The sequence below is a fragment of the Myxocyprinus asiaticus genome, chromosome 6 (genome assembly GCF_019703515.2).
Source record: "Myxocyprinus asiaticus isolate MX2 ecotype Aquarium Trade chromosome 6, UBuf_Myxa_2, whole genome shotgun sequence".
Classification (NCBI taxonomy): Eukaryota; Metazoa; Chordata; class Actinopteri; order Cypriniformes; family Catostomidae; genus Myxocyprinus; species Myxocyprinus asiaticus.
This window is the reverse complement of record NC_059349.1, coordinates 50,862,241-50,877,819: the sequence shown is the minus strand read 5'-3', so window position 1 is coordinate 50,877,819 and position 15,579 is coordinate 50,862,241. Positions and strand designations below refer to the sequence as shown.

Below are 15,579 nucleotides of genomic sequence, written 5' to 3'. Positions count from 1 at the left end.
TAGAAAAAGAAAGAGAGAAAGGGAACATGCAGTTCACTCACTGGGTCATTCATTTTTTTAACCCAAGCAATATGGCCAATTCAACAATAATGATGGCCTGACGCCAGTATGGGAGAGCTTTGGGCCAGTTGAAGAAATTGTTGGTTAACGAGCAAATGCATCAATGTCACTATCACAAATACTTACAGCAAGTCAATCTCATAACAGACACTCTTCAAGGACACTTAGAAGACAATGACCTTACAACATTCAAAATATAAGCAGAAACATTGCTGAGGTTAACCCTCTCATTATATTTTGCTGCCTTGTCATAATAGTGTCTTCTATGGAATGCATCTGAACTTTTCTCTGCTGTTATATGCGAGTTACTAAATGCCAATTTATGCAAAATGTGAATTTTTATTTGCATTTTTTATTTTGAAAACAGGACAGAACCACAAGCCTGATTATAAAGTAATACGATAACAGTGTGTAACTTGTGATTACTGATTAGGATTAAGTAATGTTCATATTTTAATTTTGTAGTTTGATAGTTTACCTTAAAATTACAATTCTGTCGTCATTTACTCAACCTAAGGTTGTTCCAAAACCGTATGACTCTCTGTCTTATTTGGCAGAATGTTAGCATCAGTCATCATTTACTTTTTTTTTTGTTTTCGTATGGGAAAAGATGCAAAGAAAGTGAATGGTGACCGAGGCTAAAATTTTGTTTAACATCTCCTTTTGTGTTCCACAGAAGAAATATAGTCATACAGGTTTGGAACAACATGAGGGAACAGAATTTTCATCTTTAACAGTCACATCGGTTGAATGAAATCAAATGAGATGCATTTGAAGAGTTAACAGCTTTAGGTTTTGTAAAGTGATGTTTTCTAACCTATTGTTCTTTTAAGTTCCCAGTTTTGAGAAACTGTGAACATATTCAAGACTTTTTAATGAACTTGTCAGGAACTGACATGTTAAGAGGGTAAAACAGTGTGATTTCCATCATGCTGACACATTGGAATAATCCTTAAATGCTGATCAAAACATTACACTCATCAATTTAAAAGGGGTCACTAAACAACACACTTCTTATAGTGGCACTGGACAGATTTGGGCTGTTTTGCAGCTGTTGATGTTTAGCAGGAAGGAAACAGGCCAGTTCCAATCTGAAAACAAAAAAGGGTTTTTGGAGGCAATTCCCTAGGTCTACTGCCGTTGCTTCAAAATTTTCTATTTTTTTATCAATTTATTTATCTTTTTTGCTGCAGTTGAACATTGTTACCCATGAAATATATGTCCGTTGATGACTTTGAATTTACTAAAAATGTGAACGATTTTGTTTTTCATGCTGCTAAAGAGTCAATGTGAAGTGGACTGTTCAGGCAGTGTCTTGATTTACTAATGTATAAAACAGCAACCAATTCTGGAACACAGTTCTCAGCTTGTTCTGGATGTGTAGCTGATGGTTCTTTGTAGTGTGTTAGGTTCAAAGAACCTTCTTCATATCAAGAATCGTTTTTTACTGTATTGAGTTCTGGAGTTGGTTTTCTGAAGAACTTGAGAGTTAAAAGTTTTTGTGGAACTTCAAAAGGTTTTCTTATGGCATCGTATAATTCATACTTTTCACGATTATTTAACCGTTCTAGAATTTCCACAAGCTGATGTTGGATTAGCCATGCTCCCTCTTTCCAAAACCCCGCACTCCAAAGATATCAAATTAGGTTATTGAAAACGACATCGAGCAGAAACGGTTGTCAAAAACAACAGCAGCAAAATAGCGCCCTCAGCTGACAACTGTTATGAGCAACATGACATAAAAATGGCATTAAGCCTCAATAATTCGCTGCAGCTACAATACTATGAGAACGTGCAAAATGACTGACAGACAGAAAGAGTCTAGTGCTGTCACAGAGACCGGTGAGATATCTCACAACACTTATTTCATTCATATCTTTTCCATGAGAAAAATTGCTTACAGCACCTTTAATTGCGCTGTAATTGTAATCTCAATTATTTGTCGATTAATTGTACAGCCCTACTAGAACGCCATTTTCCTCCACATAAAACTGAAACTTTCAAAAACATACTTTGAAAGACAATGATGTTAGGTAACAAAAAAGAGTTTTTAAATGGAAACAGATTAGTGTGGGCGTGGCCTGATTTGGAACACTCTTCATAGGCTGCAACTCTGTGCGTCCACATGTTCCTTACGTAAAGCGCAAGGGAGACTTGACCAACAATAGAGTTCAACAGTCTAGTTCCAGAAGTAAAAATCCCATAAATTCTTTCCCATAGACAAACTGATTTTCAACGATAACTTATAAACCTTTAAAAACAGACCTACAGTGAGCTCCGAGGTTGTTAATCGATGGTACATGCTTCCATTCATGCCATCAATCTGCATTATTTCAACTTCATTGTTTAAAAATCCTGCTTAATAGCAGAATTCCAGGTAAACAGCTACATTACAAATCATCCTAAAGAAAGATCCACCAATCAGAGAACCGCGGCCAACAAAGCCCGCGAAACGAGCCAAGGAGCGACTGCCCACTACAATGACGCACTATAAATGTCACAACCAAGTCGGTCTCACTTCACCCTTAAACTACTTATATTAATGCTGTCAAAGTAAATGCGTTAATAACACATTCATGCAAAATTTGTAATGCGTAATATGACCCTTTGAATAAACCGTAGTTCATGAGAAGCAAGTAAATTCACGCAAACGCTGCTAATGTCACATGCATTGACCATCGGATAAACAGATGGTGGGAGACATTATGCTGATACCTGCATCAAGCATTGTATCAATGTAGCACAGCAGTAGAACATGCCCGCAAAGCACAGATAGAGCTCGGAACTTTGTAACATGACTGCAGCGGCAAGACATCTAAGCAACTTAGATTTTGCTGAGCTGCAGGTGTGTGACGTCATACAAACATGTCGGCACCCAGGGAGATATACAAAGTAAGCGATAAACATACACTTTTATTACATGTGATGCTGCCTTAAGGCCTGGGTATACTTCGTTTTTCCGCATTCCGGATCTGATCACACACGGCCGACTGCATTGCCTTCCAAAGTATACTTTTCTGACCACGAGCGAATGCGAACACATTCGACGCACTCTTTTAGTACACTTTTAGTACAGTCAATGGCCGGCACATGTGCCAATGGTGCGCACAGATGAGGGCCGCGTCCGCGGGCCAAGAGAATCTGTGTGGCGTGTGGTCAGGCCACACGGCTGTGCTGATGACGAATTTTGCGTGGACAACTGAAGTATATTTTGGCCTTTAGAATACGTTTTCACTTGTTAGTGTCATCCACACTGGAACGTCATTTTCTTCAATCGAAAATGGAGACTTTTGAAAACGCTCTCTAGTAGGTTACTTTAGAAAATGTATAAGTCTGGATGTGGCCTTAGAAGTTCCATTTGGAACATCCTTCATGTTGGGAGCACTCCTCTGATGCCCTAAAATGCTGGCTGCATAGGCAGCTCACAAGGTTTTTGGAACAGAGTGTTATGTGATAGTTCCTAAACTGTTAAAATCAACTGTTCCCTTTCGGGTCTTGATGCAGTGCGTGGGTGTGTATAAGAGTGAAATTGTGTGTGTGTGAGTGAGCAATACTCTGTGGTATGTGCTCAGAACTGGTTGACACATCTAATCTACACAAGAGACCCTCCCCACACTCTTCTGATTTCCAGAATCGCTCCACGTCCTTTATCTTTCTTTTCTTACATTATCTTTCCTGCCTTCTTTCCTTCTCAATTTAAAATGATTTTCTTATCTCTCTCACACCACCCACACCACTTTTGCTCTACTCATCGCTCCAGTGGTGCATGCTTGGGTCTGTGGTTTTGTTTAACGCATTCTGAGTGTTCAATACAGTGAAGACAGACCTGATTATGTGATTAATCCAGTGCTCTACTAAACCCAACACAAGCTTTTCTATTTCTCAGCCCCAATTCACAAACTGCATGCTGAATCACGTTTACAATGAAAAAATCAGATTCTTTTTTTGTTTGTTTTTTTTTCTCCACTTTTTCTCCCCAATTTGGAATGCCCAATTCCCAATGCAGTCTAAGTCCTCGTGGTGGCGTAGTGACTCACCACAATCTGGGTGGCAGAGGACAAATCTCAGTTGCCTCCGTGTCTGAGACCGTCAGCCCACACATTTTATCACATGACTTGTTGGGCATGTTACCGCAGAGACATAGCACGTGTGGAGGCTTCACGCCATCCACCGCAGCATCCACGCACAACTCACCACGCGCCCCACTGAGAGCAAACCACATTATAGTGACCACGAGGAGGTTACCCCATGTGACTCTACCCTCCCTAGCAACTGGGCCAATTTGGTTGCTTAGGAAATCTGGCTGGATTCGAACTCGCAAACTCCAGGGGTGGTAGTCAGCGTCTTTACTCGCTGAGCTACCCAGGCCCAAAAAATCAGATTCTTAATGTGAAGATACTGGGAGTTTTTGGGAAACGAGCAATTCCGTTTGGTGGAACCACTGGTGCAGAAATTACATACTTAAAGCCGAAGAATGCAATTTCTGCACCACCGAATGGAACTGCAAAAATATAAACAATGTTTTCAAAACAGCTTTATAAATACGCCCCTCATCTGCTGTTGATCAAACAATCAGATTGCCGCTCCACCAACTCACACCGTAAGTAACGTTGTTGGGGCGGGTCTAAATGATTCGCTCAAAACAAACAGGAATTTTCATAGTGCCACAGAGAAACAGTGTTTACACCTATGAATGGCATACTTATAGTTGTCACTGCATATTAAACTGGTATAGGAGAAAGTACAGCATCTTAACTGAAAAAGTTACATACTTCAGCTTTAATCTTTAATGTTTCTAGTAAAAAAATATATAAACAGTAAGTAAAAATGTTTGTAAGTATAAACTAGTGAAAAAATCAGCCAATGCAAAAAGACAAATTACACTTACAGTATATTCAAGAAAGATTATTTGAAAACAAGCCTTAATAACTGTAGCAATTTTGCTTCTCAGGTAAATTTATCTTGTTTTAAGGATGTTACGATATTTTACTCAAAAACAAGATACTCATACGATAGCAGCTACAGTAGATTTTAAATATATGAACCTCAAAGTTCAAGGTGTTGTGTGTAAAAAAAAATGTTTTATGTTAATTTTTTTTAAATTCCTTAGGTTGATTTTACCTAAAAGTGCTGTGATTCTGACACTTCAGCTTTTAGGACCACTAAATTTTAAGGTTAGCATAGCTAGATGCTAACACTTGCATGCTAACAAACTTGTGGCTATCATTCCACTATAAGTACCTTACTGTTACTGTGCTTTTTTTTTAATAAACAACAGACAAGTCAAAATAATATTTTGTGGTATTAGCATTATGCCACAAACGCTGAAACACGGAACATTCCTTAAAGAATGTGATTTTTTTGCAGTACACTACACACTAAACTTTTATATTTCACTGGTTATGGGAAAGTACTGTACATCTTTTTGAGCATGTAGTAAGACAGAACGGCAGTATTAGCATTGTTAGCATGCAAGCGTTAGCATATAGCTAAGCTAACCTTAAAATTTAGTAGTCCTAAAAGCTGAAGTGTCAAAACCACAGTGCTACACATAAAAATTACACACACATTGAACTTTGATGTTCATATATTTAAAATCTGATGTAGCAGATTGCATTGCCATTTTACAACACACTATGAAATAGGATGCACAATTCCTTATGTACCATATATAATAGGCTACAGACAGTATGCCAATTGTAATGAAGTCTGTGTCTATGCTGCAAGCAAATGATGCAACAAAACTAGAAAGCACCCAGTATGTTACATTATTTTAGCCATTTACGTTGCTTGCTTTAAGTGAAAGCTTTATTGATTTAAATGGAAGAAATCTAGTTTTGCAATCTAGGCATGGTGTTACATACTGTACACTTCATGTGTTCATAAACTTACACAAGCATCATTTGTTTAGCATGTAAATGAACCTCAGCCTGTACTGATAGAATATGGGCAGTTGTGAAGGATATGACAAAAATCGTACTTAAAAAGTGTCAATTAACAGATTTAGGGAGGTAAAGCATCTGATAACAATTAAAGACCGCCAAGCCTTCGAGCACTATAGCGCAACAGATTATCTGTGAATCAGAGCATTTGGGTTTAATCAGTTTAATGGCCTGTTTTCTGAAGATGCTGTATCTGGCCAGGCAGTCCCACACCAAATCAGATAGAGCCTGAGTGTTTCACAAGACAACCATCCAAGCCAATCTAAATCAAATATTAAATGGATACTCTGCTATAAAGACCAGCTTAACCAAGGTCTAGGCTGGTTTATGCTGGTTTGGTGCTGATCAAGCTGGTGGACCAGCATAGCCATGCTTTTCCCCAGCAAAACCTAGCTGGTTAAGATGGTTGACCAGCATAGTCTTTCTTATGAAGCTGGTTAAGATAGATACAAATCTGGTAGCATCACCAGCACACCAGCATCCCTTGCTGGGGACCAGGACCCAAAAAACAACATGTTTATGATGCAATGCTGGTCTTTTCAGTGGGGTAGTTTTAGAAGAAAATGTTCTAAACAATGACATTTTCTTTTCATGAAACTCCAAAGTCCAGATGATTTGAGGAAATCCCTCAATTAACGTTCTCAGATGATGCTTGTGATGTTTGGAAATTGTATACATCAGAGGCGTACTTTAAATAGCTGGAATGTTTCTGATAAATTCTGTTGGTGGGAATCATGTGACACAGGAAAAGGAAAGACAAAACAGCAGAGACTGTCTGCATCCGGAGTGTGATTTTATAAGTCAAACACTAACATGAATTTCTGAAAGTGCTGATACATCATAGGAGAGCTCATGTGATCCGTCTCCTGTGAGATACTGTAGTCGAATGTAGGCAAGACGGAAAAGTTCATGTTACTGCGAGCAATTTTACCATTGTATATGATTTGTCTGTAACCACATACACATATACTGTATATACTGTTTAAAAAAATTATACATGGAAACATGTTTACATGTATACATTTCTCAGCAGTTGTGGCCAATGTTTAGTTCATGCATTGATAGATCGTTAATCTCGTTCATGATATTATGCATTAAACACTGATGCAATTTATGTAAAAACACTTTTCTCTCCAGAAAGGAATTTTAAGCAGTAAGAAAACTGATTCCTTGTCAAATTAGGATGACATCTTATCTTATCTTAACCTGCAATATATACCATTTGTGATCAGTTTTTCAAAGTTATGGCCAGTTGTACAGCCCACTATTAAGTAACGCCTACTAGCCAAATCGGCATCTTGCTTCCGAAAGTTCATGTGTCCTGAAATCAACCTCAATAAGCTAAATTAATCACAATCACCCATCAGAAATTTTTGCATCAATTTAAACATGAACCCATTTCCCTCTAGCACTACTGATAGCATGTTGCATGAGCAACCTCCGAGATATGGGTTCTGGTCCAATGGGAACCAGGAAGTAATCACATTTACATAAACAATGGTGAGCACAATTCGGTTGCATTTTCACTCAAAAATGGCATTTACACTCTACTGACAGTTAGGTTTAAGGATGGGTTTGGGTAAGGGTGCAGAGTTAGTAAAATATGCGTTCCTATTGACTGTACTACAGTGGCAAGAAAAAGTATGTGTAAATTTGTCTTAAAATCTGGTCTGATCTTCATCTAAGCTACAATAATGAACAAAAACAATCTGTTTTAACTAATAAAACACAAGTTATTGTACAGTTTAGGTTGGAAAAAGTATGTGAACCCCTAGGCTAATGATGTCAACAAAAGCAAATTAGAGTCAGGAGTTGGCAAACCTTGCATCCAATTAATAAAATGAGTTTGGAGGTGTGGGTTAGAGCTTCTTTGACTTATAAAAAGCACTCAAACATTTTGAGTTTGCTATTCCCAAGAAGCGTCTGCTGACGTGGACCATGCCTCACAAAAAAGAGATCTCAGAAGACCTACGATCAAGAATTGTTGCTTTGCATAAAGCTGGATAGGGTTACAAAGTTATCTCGAAGTGCTAGATATTCATCTGTCCACAGTTATACAAACTGTCTATAATTGGAGATGATTTAGTGGCTACTCTCCCTAGAATTGGCCGTCCAGCCAAGATGACTCAAAGGGCACACTGCAGAATGCTCAATGAGTGACAGCCAAAGACTTGAAGGAATCATAGGAACTGGTTAACATCTCTGTTCATGAACCTACTACACAGAAAACATTAAACAGGCATGGTGTCCATGGCAGGACACCACGAAGGAAGCCACTGATTTCCAACAGAAAACATTGCTGCGCACCTGAAGATTGACGAAGACCACACTGACACTCCAAAATGCTACTGTGAAAATGTTTTGTGGACTGATGAAACTAAGGTTGAATTGTTTGGGAAGAACACGCAGCACTACATATGGGGTAAAAAGGGTACAGCATATTAAAATAAAAACATCATCCCAACGGTGAAGTATGGTGGTGGGTTTTTAAAATACACATCAAAACCCTTTCTAAAATTCTATTCAAATGATATTTGATAGCAGGAAACAAACCAGCCATATTTTCCTTCAGATATTTTATATTTTTTTTAAGAGTTTTATTTATGCATAATTTTTTTTATTTATATGTTATTTTATTTTTTGCATTGCTTTGAGAAGATGTTAAGTTTCTTGAGGAAAGTTATAACAATAATCATAATAACAATATTCATAATAATAATATAATAATAACAAGAAAAAGAAGAAAATTGGTGCATGTGGCATTTATTTTTTTTACATTGACTATGTTTGTAAAGTTCAAAATAAAGAGAAAATTATATAAGATGAAGAAGTTTTCATTTATAAAGTATTTAATTAACTGACTGGATTACTCAAAATGACACATTGCGACATGGCTTAATATATAATACAATTGTATTGATTTTTGTAACTATTTTGTGATATATATCGTTATCGTGATATAAAATTACTCATATTGTCATACAGGATTTTGGTCACATCGCCCACCCCTACTTAACGGAATCAAAAAGACTCAACCAACTGTTGAGAGAAAGTCTCTTCTCACTCAGTACATAAACATAGTTCCACTCTGAACACAAATTCTATCCGTTTTGCCCGCCAACGGTCTGAATAACAAATTTCACCTTTTATCTGGTCAAACACGTAAACAAGAATCATTTCAGTGCAGAACTTTTCTGACAGCAGAGAACAGCATATAATGCCATCAACAGTGACGTTCATGAAGCTGTAATTGCACAGACCTGATTCTTGTGCATGCCTTGACATGCTGTGTCGCAACACATTCATAAAGCAGCAAGAATGCGCAGACAAATGCAAGGATGGAAACAATTATTTTGGCCCACTGTGTTTGAGATGTCTTTCCTGTTAGTGCTCACTAATGACTCTGAATGACACAGGTGGGCTCCACCTGCAGGCCACACCCACTGTGCCAGGAAATCTAATTCCCACGGTTAATCACTGCTGCCTAGATTTTTGTATTGTTTGAAGCTTCTTCAAAGGGATAGTTCAGCCACAAATAATAAGTCTGTCAACATTTACAGCAACCCACAAAATGACTTTCTTTCTTACATTAAACACAAAAGAAAATATATTGCAGGATGTCTAAAGTGCTCTTTTTGCACATAGGAACACATAATGCCAGGTTTGATATAATGGTGTAAATGTCATTGGTGCACTCATGTTATGTCATTGAGTGCATTTATATGCACAGCAATACAACTATCAAACGTCAGCATATATATATATATATATATATATATATATAAAAACAATGATAGAAAATTGTGTTTGCATGAGACTTGAAACCATCAGGTTATTCTCCGCTTTTGATGTCAAAATATAAACAGTCATGCACACAACACTTGTGAACAATGGACAAGCCGGTAGGTATGCTGGCAAAGATGTTTACATGCAGTGTGAAATCAGGGTAATGGGCAAAAATCTACACGTGCCATTCGGTTTTTTTGCTTAAACCATTTATGAGCATACCCTGATAAAGGAAAACCGATTAAGGTGTTACATGACATGTTGTCGGCTTATTAAGCATAATCGATCGTAAGATCATGTATGTTAACACACTCACCGAGCGCATTTACATGCACGTTCTTGGACCAATTATGCCTAATAAGCCGACAACGCATGTGGTCATATAAACGTAATAAATGCCGTTCCTTTATCGGTGTGAGGTCATAAACGGCGTAAGAATAAACCGGTTGACATGGGTAGATTTTTGCCCATTATGCCGATTTTGCGTGGTATGTAAAGATCTTTACCGGTGTTCACACCAGCTTATCCAATGTGCGCACGGGTTGAGCGCATGTCTCTTCTTGTCATCAAAAACAGAGAATAACGTGATTATTTCATTTATTATCTCTTGTAAACACGGATTTCTTGCTTTGTCAGATGTTTTAAATAAGCTGATTTTTGGGAGTAATCAGTGTATTTATGTGCATGTAAACGTGCTCATTGATGTCAAACCTGCCTTGATGCATCATATTTGAATTGAATGAGGTTTGTGAGCGGCATTGAAGGGCAAGATGTTCAGCGAATAACAACTTATGGCTATCGTATAGCTAATGTGTCATATGTTTTAATGGTACATTTATTGTATGGTGCTTTTTTGACATTATTGAAGCTTGACAGCCCTAGTGCCAAACTCCCCATCATGAAACAGCCTTCAATTGTTATGTTCCATAAGAGGAACCTACCAAAGAGAGGCTGTTTTAGTAGGTATTTAGAAGGCAGTGGATCATAATGGAACATTAGCACTTGAACTCTAATGAGATGGGTAAAAATATGCAATATACAGCGCAAAAGTGACCTTTGTTCTGTATTTACCAATTCATTTTCTCCATAGGGATTTAAAAAACTATTTAAAAAAAGAGTTCGAAGCCATGAACCAAACCAACTTGCTCAAAGGTGAATCTCAACATTAGCCGACACCAACCCTGCCACTAGTAGAATAATTTAGTTACAAAGTTTGCTGTGTCAGCAGCAGATAATGAACACTTCTCAGATGTCAGTTTGACTCCCACTAAGTTAACCAAGTAAAGAAGTGATTTACAAATGTGATTCACACTATGCTGAGTCATTTGGACAGGTGTAAACATTTAATTTCATCAGACTACACAGATGAACTGAAGTATAACAAAAGTGGTAAAGGAAGCAGAAGAACATTTTTGTGCTCACTGTAATTATATTCAATACCATTAAGACTCTATAAGGTCTCCATTGTTACCCTGCTGAGTCATATGCTCTTCTGTAGATCTGTTGGCCTGTGATACAGCTGAGCGCGCAAGATAATTCCTTCACAGTTCATTTCACCAGTGTTACATTACAGGTATAACTAATTAATTATTGGTGAAATAAAGATCAGAACCCCCATATTTTGGAATATGGAGACTGATTCACCACGAAACTGCGAATTAAAGATATGTTTGGGAAAAAAGAACATATTAAAAGTACTTTGGTTCAATGAATGAAATAAGATGATAAAATCAAGGTACTTTGACATACCATAGTAATGAATAATTATCACAGTTGTGTACCATAGTACTATTTACAAGATACACTACCAGTCAAAAGTTTGGACAAACTATACTTCATGTGTTTTGCATGATCTTAATTTTTTTTTATTATCTAAAGCTCTTTATTAAATGTTTGAAATTAGTGTAGACAAATATTAATGATTAAATTGGACCTGATGTTGAAGGAAAAGCAGCTAACATGTGTCAAGTATACATGGGAGCTATTTCAGTGCTGTTTAAAATGCTTAGAAGTTGGTTGAGAGAATGTGCAGAGTGTGCAGAGCTGTAATTGACACAAAGAGTGGCGACTCTGAAGAAGTTAAAATATGAGAGTTTTGATTTGTTGAACATGTTTGGTCACAAAATCATTTACATATGCTAATTTATTTAATAGTTTTGATGACTTTACTAAAATCAAATGTATGGAATAAAGTAATTATTCTGTATCTAAACTTTTGACTGCTAGAGTACTTCAGAGAATACCATGGTATTACCATAGTACATAACCATAAATACATGGTATTTCCATTGTACATATCATAAAAACATGGTATTACCATGACACATATCCATTAAAACATGGTATTACTATGGTACATATCCAGAAAAATATGGTATTACCATGGTACATATCCATAAAACATAGTATTACCATGGTACACATCCATAAAACATAGTATTACCATGGTACATATCCAGAAAAATATGGTATTACCATGGTACATATCCATGAAACATGGTATTACTATGTTTTTTTATCCATAAAATATGGTATCACCATGGTTCATATCAATAAAACATGGTATTACTATGTTTTTTTATCCATAAAATATGGTATCACCATGGTTCATATCAATAAAACATGGTATTACTATGTTTTTTTATCCATAAAATATGGTATCACCATGGTTCATATCAATAAAACATGGTATTACTATGTTACATATCCATAAAACATGGTATTACTATGTTATTTATCCATACAACATGGTATTACCATGGTACATATCTAGAAAAAACATAGTATTACTATGTTGCATATCCATAAAACACGGTATTACTATGGGAGATATACATAAAAAACATAGTATTACCATGGTACATATCTATAAAACATGGTATTACCATTGTACATATCCATTAAACATGGTATTACCATGGTACACTTCCACAAAAACATGGTATTAACATGGTACATATCCATAAAACTTAGTATTACCATGGTAAATATCCATAAAACATGGTATTACCATGGTGCATATCCACAAAACAGTATTACTATGGTACATATCCATTAAAACATGGTATTATCACGATACATATATATAAAACATGGTTTAGCTATGGTTCATATACATAAAACGTGGTATTACCATGGTATATATGCATAAAAACATGGTATTAACATGGTACATTTCCATAAAAGAAATGGTATTACCATGCAATCTTGTCCAAAATATAATGGTAAACCCATGGTATTTGTGTTAGTAGCATATAATACAGTAATTATCACTTTGATGACAATGAACTTGGAAGAACTGTTTCATAAGACAAATGAATGTAACACTTTAGGCATAAAGCAGTTACATTACTCAACCTTTACCTTTGAAGAGTAGGGTAAAGAAGAATAAGACATAAAGACAAACTCTGGACTTTAAAAAAATCGAATTATATAATCTTTGGTTACGTTTCTATCCTACGGGAAGACACATCAATCATAGGGTGCAGGCGAACTTGGGTGAACACTGGATTTCACAACCTTTCTGTTCAGATCATAATAGACATGCACATGAAAAGAAAAGAAAAACCCACTTACCCACGAGCACACAAAGGATATCCATCAGCACAATAAATAGCTTGTTCTTCTTCAGCTCTGTCATGGCTGTAATCTGGAAGTTTATGGCAGATTGTAGTGGCTCGTGTAAAATCTCGGCTGGAGTGTAACCTGATCTGCTTGTTCTTCCGGATGTCCTGTGTTACCTGTGGTAAAGGTGCACTGATAGTGAAACAAGTCCTTGCTCTGTTTTTTTTTTTTTTTTACGGGTGCTGCGCTCAGATCATTTCGCGCCACGGACTCTCTGACAGCGCCGGTTTCCCGCGAGTTAATGAGACGCGTGAAAACTAAACACTGCAGCGGGAAGCACGAACATTAGTAGTGAACTGACTCGTATACTGAGGTACACTCCCCACAAAATGACGTCAACGATGTCCTCTCTCTTTACACACACACTCGAGTTGAATGTGATTTAAGTTTAACTCTTTCAGATCCAAATTATGATAATCTAGGAAGTGCATATAAACTTTATATTCAGAGTAACGCCATATTTAACCCTTGTGCGTCAATTAAAAAAAGTTACTCAGAGGTCCTTAGAGGACAAAAATGTCTGCGTCAAAAAAGTGCCATAATAATATGATACATTAATATTATTTTCCACTTTCAATTAGTTATTTTTTAACCAACATCAGTCCTGATCATAACTACCAAATATTTATTCATTTTCAGGATTTTAACCCTTTAAATGCCAGTTTGTTTACATAATGCCACTGTTGTTTTTTACACACGCACACACACACTTCTCAATACACACATACAAAACACACTCTGACATCCATATCAACACACCCACACAATTTTAGCTGCATCATTTATTTAATTGGCCTGCAGTGTTCTAATGCAGCAAACATAAAATAGGAAAAAAGCATGTATTTGCTCCATAGGCTAAACATGAGAAAAGCATGAGGTGCCATATGGTGGAAAATATTTAAATTTAAAATTTTGAAGCCAGGGCTCCGGAATGAAAGCATAATATCATAGAATTCATGCTTTAATGACACTGGGATCAAATATTGTAGTTTTAATGGGTTTCAGTGGGGACATTTTTTATTGAAGGTCCTGAGTGTATCATAGATGTATTATAGGAACTGAGGTTGAAATATCAAAATTCCCCCCAAAAATACACTCCTTTGGCAAAAATTTTGCCGTTGACATTAACACAGCCAAAATGATAAAAAAAATAAAATAAAATAAAAAAATGAAAAAGACAAAAATGTTCCGAAGGTCGCACAAGGGTTCATTTTTGACGAAAATGAAAATGATGCTGGAAGTGATAGACTTACTGTCTCATCAATCGTTCAGATGACAAAACACTGACAATCATCTTTCCCAATATTTTTATGACAACATACTCCAGAAAACAAGTGTTGTGAAAATGTGATTTAATTGAGCGCCTATATACAGTTCATTTCATTGAAGAGATGTAATCTATCCCTCACAGCCACGTTTTCATTCCCGCCAAAAATGTAAAATGGCGCTAAAAAATGTATATGTACAGTGTACTCTACTGGTACTGCCACTTTGTTTGCATATTACTGTATGTGTATAATGCATACATTATATATTTCGAGTGTATTTTGCATCATGTGTATATGCCTACTGTACATACTGTATTTGTGGTCTGAAATCTGTTACTACTGCATTGTTCTACTGCAGTTTCAATAGACCAAAATACTTATAACGATTAATCTTGTGATTCCAAGTGTTTCAGGTACTGTCCATTCATATGTAAAAGGCCTACAACATGTTTTAGCTATTTTCTGAATGATTGTATTTTAATATAACAATGTTTTAAAGAAATTTAAGTCATTTTTAGGCCCCCTTGGAATTTTGCTGAGGCCCTATAGTGGGTCCTGCCCCCTGGTTGAGAACCACTATTCTAGAGGGTTTTATGTATTCTAGGGTTAACTTCAGGAATACCGAAGCTTAAGCTTGCTCTCTAAGAAATGACAATTTAGTAAATACTGAAAAACACGAGGGAATATTGGTGGTGACTGTAGTGTGCTCGGATTTGATCGAAGGTTGTAATTGGCCTAAAAATTTTGAGAATGACTATCCTATAGGGCTGAGATGGGGTTACAGTATGTCCCTTGCTCAAGGGTACAATTGAGATGAGTCTGATGGCTCTTTTTGAACCTGCAAACTTTCAGTCCATTCAGTTTTTGGAATAGCCCATGTTCCACAAACTACCACAAAT

General features: G+C 36.6%; 1 protein-coding gene across 1 annotated transcript in view; it reads right to left on the bottom strand.

Annotated features, from left to right (window-relative positions):
• The window catches only part of LOC127442160 (phospholipid phosphatase 2-like), a 41,590-nt gene extending 27,887 nt beyond the window's left edge, over nucleotides 1-13,703 (bottom strand). Inside the window, exon 1 of the mRNA XM_051700002.1 lies at nucleotides 13,365-13,703. Within this exon, the coding sequence (XP_051555962.1) occupies nucleotides 13,365-13,428 (64 nt within the window). The 5' untranslated portion in view covers nucleotides 13,429-13,703. The remainder of the gene's footprint in view (nucleotides 1-13,364) is intronic.
• Nucleotides 13,704-15,579: the final 1,876 nt, after the last annotated feature.